The 10,050-nt window shown below is 32.9% G+C and overlaps 1 protein-coding gene across 1 annotated transcript; it reads right to left on the reverse strand.

The window, feature by feature from the left end:
• Positions 1 to 42: 42 nt before the first annotated feature.
• On the reverse strand, positions 43 to 436 carry LOC141846341 (auxin-responsive protein SAUR76-like). Its single transcript, XM_074734359.1, has one exon. The coding sequence runs from the start codon at positions 429 to 431 to the stop codon at positions 48 to 50; it is 384 nt and encodes a 127-aa protein (XP_074590460.1). The 5' UTR covers positions 432 to 436; the 3' UTR covers positions 43 to 47.
• Positions 437 to 10,050: the final 9,614 nt, after the last annotated feature.

Raw genomic sequence — 10,050 nt, forward strand, 5'->3', positions numbered from 1 at the left:
GAATGCTCACCTGGAAGAATCGGATTTGTCTCATCTGCTACGCTGCCCTAATCGTCTTCCGAATAGAACTCTATGATCTCCATTAGGTTGAGCTGCAAAAAGGGGGCGGAGGCGGCGGATCGCTCGTGGAAAACCAGCCACAGCAAGTGCTCGAAGAGGATGGCGTCGACGTCCACAAAGACGGATCTCGTCGAGCGACGGAGACCTTTTCCGGCCGTCTGCAACAAGATCCGGAAGGGGGCTAGCTCGAGCACGAAGCGGTCGACGAAGAAGACGCGGCGCTCCTTCCCGACCACCACGCGGACGGGCGGCTCGGCAGGGGCGGCGACGGGGAGGAGGCGGCGGTAGCGGAGGCGCGAGCGGGAGAGTGAGGGACGGAAGAAGGGGCAGCATCCTCCGGAGGCGGCGACGTGGTGGATCGGCGATTGCATCAGGCCGGAGCGCGGAGGCGGAGGAAACAGAGTGGAGCAATCGAAGCGAAGGGGCTCTATTTAAAGAAATGAGAGAGAGACGTTGGGTAGTGACAATGGGGTGGGGCCATTTTGTAGAAAACGAACAATTATATTAATGAAAGAATATTTAATTTTTAGCATAAAATTTTAGAATATTCCGTTTAGAATATTATTTTTAGATATTAAGGTTAGCATTGGTAGGTTAAGATAGTCAAGTTGGAATCATTAATTTAAAAGAATATAAAATACATTTTTCAATGGGGTGGCTCCGGTGAATATCGGTCCGTGTTTAGATAACCATTTGTTTAGGTAGGTTTCGCCCGACTGAGGTAGACAGTTCTCCCCTAATTCATCCATCGGATATATTTAAAAACATTTGTAATAATACATCGACTGTCGTGTTCCAGGCGCCCCGAGTCTAGGTGCTTGGATCTATTTCAAGCGCCTGAATGTCAATTCTAGATCAGCTAGCGCGAAGCATTATCGAATGGATCACGATGATGTCCATGTTGGCAGGTTTCAAACGTTCAAATCCTTTTCAAGCGCTCGGAAAGCCTAGAGATGTTAAATAGAATGTTGCCAAGTGGATGGAGTTTCGACGAGTCTAGGCGTCTGGAAGTGCCACGTCAGCACAACAGTCAAATCGAGATAAAGGCTATATATGTGTGTGTGTTAGTAGTAGTTCTAGAGTCAATTATGTGATGATTGATTAGGAACTTTTGTATCATATTTTATTATTAATAAAGATAAAGTTTGGTTATTATATTTACTTCATGTTTGTTAAACGACTAAATATAATAATGTTTTTGAGTAGTGGGTTCTAATCTACATCATATCAATTAGTTGAATTGATAGTGAGATGATATAGAGAACATTACTCTTAACTATTCCTAATCAAGCATTAATATTCAAGGATAATATTAATACATAGAGACTGACATGTAGGTCAATTGATGACTTGATCTCACAAGTCATAGATATGTGATATCATATTGACACATGGGTATATATTAAAGAATATATATACTAAATTAATCCGCCATGAGAAAGTTGCATGGATCGTTATATGAGTGTCATAAACTTTCTCATGTGATTATTAGTATGAATAGTCCTTAGACCTAAAGTCACTACGATTCCCTACATAAGGAGTTGTGTACTTTGATATCGTCGAATGTCACCTGTATCAGGGTGAACTATAAAGGCGATCACTAGGTATGCAATGAATTATACGGAGGAATGTGAGTGATGTAGATGAGATCTATCCCTCCCATATGACGGGAGTGATATCTGTGGGCCCCTTGATCAAGTAGGACTACTAAATGCATGGTCATACTCAAATAAGTCAATATGAAATATTGAGCTCATTTGCTTGAGCGAGTCTATTCGGGGATCAAGAAATACAAAGATTCATATCAAAGATGACACAGTTTATGCCTCATTGATCAATCTAGATATTGAGGATAGAAGGACATCATCATACATTATAGTAGTCACGGAAAGGTTAGATCGGATCTCGACTTTCTCATCACTTGGGTAGCAATGATGCATTGCTAGATGTCGTTCATTGCTTATGTGTCTAAAGTGGTTTAGACACATTACCAACGTTACGAGAACCTATTGGGTCACACACAAAGGACATAATGCTTCGGAGATTGATTGATTTTAGTTTGACTAAAATATGATCCAAATTGGATTAATTGAGTTAGACTCAAGTAAATCCAATTGGATTATGGGATTGAGTCTAATTTAAGTTAGACTCATTTAAATTAGACTCAACCAAATTTGAATGAGATATTGATTCATTAAAATGTTTAATGAATTAATAATAGAGGAAGATCAAGGGTTTTTCTCTTCATTAGATGAAGAGAAGATGAATAGCCAATATGAGAAACATGTGCTCTATTTGATTTTAATTGGCTTTAATGTGGGGAAGCTAAAGAGGCAAAAATCCTTCATATTCATAAGATGAATATAAAAGATTTTTCTTGCATTTTTCAAAGGTACACAAGGTATTTTGAGTTATCTTCTCCCTCTTGGTCGAACACTTCTTTTCTTCTCTCTTCCTTGTTTTGGCCGAATCTCCTTGTGTGGCTAGCACTACAAAGGCGATTCTTCTTCGAAACTTGAGATCGTGTTCGTGTGGATATGCATAAAGGCACGAACACTTAAACGTGCAAGAGGACGAACCAAGGACAAGCGGGATAAACGAAGGACACACTTCAAAGGTATAGATCTATTAGATATATAAATCAAATTTCGTACGAGTTTTCTTTTGCATGGATTGCTCGTTGGGATTTTATTTTCACTGTAAATTTTATTGTTTATCGCATAGGATTCCCTACAATATACTGAAGCTTGAAGAAAAAAAATCAATACACACATTTGAATTTATTGTCGTTCAATTTTTTATAGTTCTTACACTCAACTGTTGTACGAGGATTTTTTCGCCTCCGAATCATTTCCGACGAGGAAATTTTATTGGAGCTTTCTTATTTCTTGGACTAATAACCCGAGGAGTTATAATTATGTAAATTCGTGCCTCATATTTTTTTATGTTATATTAGTGTTTTTAATTAGGGTGTATCGTTGCTAAAACATTAGCAAAAGAAATCAATATTTTGATTTGCAAATTGTTATTCATCCCTCCCTTCAAGCAATCAGAACTACTTTTGCTGCACCAACAGTGGGTACTTCGACCAAAGTCACCCAACATAATTTTCCTCCAAATACGACGTCGATCCATGCCCAAACCAACATAGTCTCTCATTAAATGCTTTGTGGCCTCTCATAAATGCATCCGAATAGGAAGACTAGAGAGAGAAGGTGATGGCTAGCTAAGGTTGGCAAGAGAGGTGGAGGAGGTGATGGTTAAGGTTCGCGAGAGAGACCAAGGGGGTAATACTAGGATTCATGAAAGAGACCGAAATGAGTAGCACAAAGATTTGGTTGTAGGGTGACACTAATGCTTTGTTTGGGAGGAGGTGAGGGAAGGGGAAGGAAAGGTAAATAAGGGGAAGGGAATTTTGGACCTTGTCTGGAAAGGAATGAGGGAAGGGTAAATTTTAACTTTCATTACCCATGAAAAGGAAGTTTTTCTTACACTCCAATTTGGGATGTAAGGAAAGGGAAGACAATTCTAAATATTATTTATTCCAATTTTATCCCTATTTTAAAATATTAATTCTTAAATAACTTATTTAATTTATTTAATCTAAATTTTTTTAAATTTCTCCCGCTGAGTACAATCTTTTCGCTCCTTTCTTACATCAGTATATTTTTATAAAAATATATGTAAAATACTGATTTATCCTTTATCATATCAAAGTATACAGATTTTATATTTCACATGCTTATTATATGTATATTCATTATTTCTTTAAAAATTTTATTTATTTAAGTCATAAATATTAATTTTAGTTAGTCTCACAAGGTAATTTTGGTAAGAAAAATCTTACATCTATAGATTTAATGAGCTATATATATATTTTTTCACATGTAGATTTATTTTAAGAAGTTTGAATATTTTTGTAATTTTATATATTTAACTTTCATTTACTTTCCTTTCCTTCCAAACAAGGTAACACATGTTACGTTAATAAATTTTCCGTTCCTCCCAAACAAAGAGAACATAAATACTTCCCTTGTCTTTCCTTTCCCTCCCTTCCCTTCCCTTCTCTTTCCGTTCTATTAATGAACCTTCCTTCACTCCATCCAAATAGAGGGTAAAGTTGTGGCTTGCAAAGAAGTATAAAGGATTTCCATGTTAGGATTCATCCACGGAGTAAAAGCGATATGAAGGGAGGGCATGGCAAAGAGAGGTGTGATTGTAGGGTTGTAAATAAATAAAGGAGCTGCGAAAGAGCACAATAGTTCACTAAGTAGAGAGGCCTAGAGGGAGTCATTGAGATTAGTGAAAGAGATCGACAAGGGTGACATTTGAATGAATAATTCATTTATATTGGTTCATTAGTTAAGAAAAAAAAACTTGAACATTAATGAGAATAAAACTCATAAATAAATTTATTTATTAAGTACAATTTAATTGTAAATTTATTTTTTATTTAAATACATAGAAATAGAGTAATTTATATAATTTATAATCTTAAATTTTTTATAATATATTAAAAATAAAAAATAATAATATAAGTTTCATATATTAGATTTAAAAAATTAATTATAAAAACAAGTACTACTCAATAAAAACACTTAAGTTTAACTCGAGCTCGAGAAGTCTTTTAATAAACAATTCTAAACAAACTCAATAAAATAAATAAATAATCATGAACACCACTAAATACTAAAAATATTTTCTAGGAAATTCATACATTTCAAGTAGAACAAAACCCTTAGTAAATGGAAGTTTCCATTGACACAATTGTTACTTAGGCTTTTCACATACCATAGTTGAATTGGTTACGACACAGCAGACTTACAGAAGAGGGTAACAGTCTTCGAATCCTGACGAAGTCAGCCCAATACCCTCCTATGTCGTGACCAAACCGCCAGTTTCTTGATTACCTCCTCATAGATGGTCGTGGGGTCGATTGTGTGGGGCCGCTAAGGTGGCGGATTTCACCTTTTTGCAAAAAAAGATAATATCATGTTTAAAATTGTTTTCGTCTATTCGGTTAGATGATTGTAGAAAAATAAAAATCACCTTCGTTGGTTTCTTTTTGTTTATTGTGTATACGGTGTTTGATGAACCGAGATTGAGGGCCCCCGGGCAATTGTGTAGCGACAAGGTACACAGTGGTTTGCTCAAGCATGCAGTTCAAATCTCAACTATGACACATTATAGAATATTTTCATTCAATACAATGCAATATCTAGGATGTTGGCTTTTGGATCTGAAACCATGTGTACTTTTTGAAATTACTTTAGTGGTAGATGGAAAATTTTCGTGGGACCAAATTGATCATCTTTAGGATTAGTCAGATTAATCATAAGAAATAAATACCTGAATTACAAAAAAGGAATCATAAGAAGGACGAAGAGAATGGATTTTGTATCAAAGATTTGATAACAAATTATTGAAAGGGGCATCTAAGGTTTCAAAATTCTCAAAATGGCGCACTGAGCTTTCAGAATTTTCAAAAAGCTCTCCCTCACTTAAATTCAATGAATTAACAATGTTTATTGCATATATGGTGTTTGGAGAAACCGTCTCTAAATCAAGATTGAAGGCCCTTGGGTAATGGTGATAGGACATCCCGTGGTTTACTCAAACATCTACAATTCAAATCTCAACTACAAGGTAATACAAGACATTTTCATTTAGTGAAATGAAATAGCTAAGACGTTGGTTGTTGGACGTGAAACCATGCATGCTTTTTGGATTTGCCTTGGTGGTAGATAGAAAATTTTTGTAGGATTGAGCCGATCACTTTTAGGATTAGTTGGATCATAAAAATTAAATACTTAAATTATAAAACAAGGAATGATAAAAAGGATGAAGAGATCAATGTGGATTTTGTATCAAAGATTTGATGATAAATTCTTAAAGGATGCACTCAAGGTTGCTCAAATCCCCAAAAGGTTTCTTCATTTTTTTATTGTCCTTTTTTATATGCAATATCATTTCTCTCTTTTGGGCTCCACAATATTGAGGGGTTGGGAAGGCGCCTCTAGGGTATGTTAACGGTGGGTGCATGATATTAATTGCTGGCATAATAGTTAAGGATTGATTCCAAAAGGTGATGATTTGAGGTCAATCCCATATATAATGTGTCTAACATCTATGTATCTGCATGAACTTTTCTCCATATCTGTGGGACCAACTCTAGAGAGACCGTTGAAATAGTAGATTTACCTTTGTGAGGGCTGGGAAGGTGACCAATTTATATTTTACGACTTATTTCTGTTTGTCTTTTCTCACGTCTTTTCTCTTAAATTAAATTTAAATTTAAATTTTAATAGATAACCCTTTAAATAATTTATTTTTTTTAATTTTAAAATTATCGTTAAAATTTTAATAAAAAATTTAAAAATAAACAAGGCCGTTAATAAAAAATATAAAATATTTTTATATTTGTTAATATTTAATTATAAAAGAATAAAAAAATATAATATAATTAATAAAAGAATTGATTTTATTAATAAAAAAATTAAAAATTTGCTATTTTAAAAAACAAATCATTTTAGCTTAAATATCAACAATGGTATGAGTGTTGGTTTTCAAAAATCAACACCCAATATTGGTTCTTCTCACATACTATAGTATTGGCTTCCAAAGATCAACACCACTATAGTCTTTAGAAAACCAACATTATAAGTATTTTAGAAATTTTAAATCATTTTGAGCACTGCTGGGAGAATTTTAAAATAGTAAATGAGGATTTATTTGAACTTATATTTATCTAATAAACTCATAGGAGTTCAAATGGGTCTGATTGAGCTCTATATGTCCATCAATAAGTTTTGACTGAAATCCATTGATGGACTTAGATGACTTTAATTTTTGAAAATTTTATAATGAAATGAAAATGTGAGTGTGTAGAAGATAGATATGATGAAAAATCTTAATCCTGAGTCTCCTATACGAAATTATATGTCTATGTCAATTGATAAAATTTGAAATTTTCTAAACCTTTTGAGCAATGTTGAGAATTGTTTGCGATGATAACGAAGGGCACTCTTGGGCACTGCAGAAATCTACATGAGTTGGAATGAGCCCGATTAAAGCTCTCTAAGTTTATCAATGAGTTTTGACTGAAACTCATTGATGGACCTAAATGACTTGAATTTCTGAAAACTTGCAATGAGATGGGAAATGTTAGCGTATAGAACGTATATATGATGTCCAATCCTAATCTTAAGATACATAGACGAAGTTATGGTCGCATGCCAACTAGCACAGACTATGATGCTAATTTCTAAAGATCAGCACCACAATCTTTGTTGGTTATTCTCACACATTATGGTGATGGTTTTCAAAGACCAGCACCACTATGGTGTTAGTCTTCGAAAATCAGTACCACATGTTCTGAAAATTTTAAATCATTTTGAGCATGGTCGAGAGGGCTTTAAAATAGTAATGATGACTTATTTAGACTCAGATTCACATAATAAACCCACAAGAGTTTGAATGAGTTCGATAAGATCTCTCTAGGTCCATCAATGGGTTTGGTCGAAACATATTGATAGACCTAATGTATTTGGATTTCTAAAATTTTACCATAAGATAGAAGATGTGAGTGTGTAAAAGATATATATGGTACTCATGCTTGATTTTGACATCCTTATAATGAGTTATATGTTTGTATCAAATATTTACTTTTACTTATAGAGATTACAACTTTTGACTTGGGTATTAGAACGAGACGTTTTACACTTCAAATCAAAGCTTGTTCAAATATCTGCATTTGTTATGGAGTGAAACCCATAACGGGCCAATTTCAAGTCCAAAATAATCATTTAAGACCTTTTCGCAAGTTTAAAAGAAATTTTATCTTTTTTTATTAATTTTAATCTATAATTTATCATAGGGATACCAGAACCAGTCATGGATACCATATATATTTTCACTGTACTACTCTTTTCCATTTCATGATGAATTTTTAAAATTCAAAACCTGTAGATCTATTAATAAGTTTTGATCAAAATCTATTAATGGACTTAGAGAGCTCCAATCGGATTCATTCCAAATGCTATAGTTTTCTAAAGTTCTCTAGAGTCTATATGTGCCCGGAGATATCAATTTGAAGTCATTAACAACAGTGATTAGAAGGTTTTTAGAGTTTCAAACTTTAAGATAATTGATATATACATATAACTTATCGTTGAGATGTTAGAATCTAAAATGGGCATCATACATAACTTTACAATACTATCCTTTTCCATCACACATCAACTTTTTAAAAATCCAAATGTTCCATGTCTATCAATGAATTTTGATTAAAATTCATTTATAGACTTAGAGAGTTTTAGTCAAACTCATTTAAACTTCTATGAGTTTATTAGATGGATTTGAGTTCAAATAAACCCTTATTTACTGTTTTAAAATCCTCTCAGTAGTGCTCAAAAGGATTTACAATTTTTAGAACACTGTAGTATTAGTTTTCGAATACTAACATCATAGTAGTACTAATCTTTGGAAACCAACACCATAATATTATTGATATTTAAGCTGCGATGTTGATTTTTAAAAATTAGACTAAAGTAAAATTTTATTTTATTTGTTATTAATAAAATCAATTCTCATTATTAATTTTGTTTTTTTATAATTAGATATTAACAAATATTAAAAATATTTTTTAATAAATAATCTTTTAAAAGAATTTATTTTTAATTTTTATTAAAGTTTTAAAGTATTTTAAAATTAAAAATAAATTATTTAAATGATTATTTATTAAAATTTAAATTAAAATATAATTTAATATAAAAAGAAAGAGAAAGAAATAAAAAATGATGTTGTAAAAAGGGAGAGAGAAAAAGAAAAAGCGGAGAAAAGATCAGTTAGTGGGAGGGGGAAAATTAGAATTAGGAATTTATTGAAAATTTGATATATAATAGTTTTGCTCGAACACAAATTAATTTTATTAAGCACTCGACCAGAGATATGTTTTTTTTCATAAATTTAAATATTTTATATTCTATACTTCAATTTTTTTTAGCATTGTAATTTTTTATCATGATTGATTAATTAATCTCCATAGAATTTTTTTTATGAGGTTTCTCTTAGATTTTTTTGATATATTTTTATTTTATTAGAGAAAAATATCCTCCAGCTGAAATTTAAACCGTTAAAGGCTGTACCGTTAATCGGGCCGTGGGGTTTCTCTCGGCGACTATGAAGTCGGTATGATTGGGCAATTGTACGTGCGTGCATGCATCGATGTCACATAGTGGAATTATTAATTCATTCAATAAAAAAAATTGGGTAAAAAATTATAGACGTCCCTTATATTTTTTTTCCTATTATTATAACAGTTGGGATTCTGTGCCACAACAAATTCCTGTCATAAATTTGTGACAGAATTTGGATCATTAGATTTTAAAATAGAAGATTAAATCCAAACTATCACAATCACCCATTTAATCTACGACCTGAATTTAATCTTAACTTTAAAATTGAACGGTGCAGATTCCCATCACAAATTTATGATAGAAATTTATTGTGATAAAAAGCTTTATTTTTATTATAAAGTAGTAGACCCCACCATGGATGGGTTCGGACACGGCCCAGATTAGTAATTGGATCAACGGATAAATTCACCGTTCTGTCCCAAAAATATATGTAAAATATAAATATTATAAAATATCTTATAAATTTTAATTGGGGGACGGTTATGCGCCATTAAAATATTTTGATATTTATTCCGATCAAATACTGCGAATGGTCAAGCCATCAATCACCAAATAGTTCGACATGTGCGGGCTCTTGGATGAGCTAGGATGCAGGAGACGATAAGGACCTGAAACATATTTTAAGGAGAGGTTAGAATGATGTCGAAAAGTCCCGATAAGTCACTCCGATGCTCAAGTTAGGGTTTTGAGGAAAATGATGAAATATGGATAGAAAAAAGATAATACTAGCAGAATTTTCATAGTCAAATCTGGAATAAAATTATACGTTAGACTTTTTATAGCCTACTAAGGC

Source organism: Curcuma longa, chromosome 15, assembly GCF_044706935.1.
Source record: "Curcuma longa cultivar G26 ecotype Majalengka, Jawa Barat chromosome 15, ITB_CL_G26_1.1, whole genome shotgun sequence".
NCBI lineage: Eukaryota > Viridiplantae > Streptophyta > Magnoliopsida > Zingiberales > Zingiberaceae > Curcuma > Curcuma longa.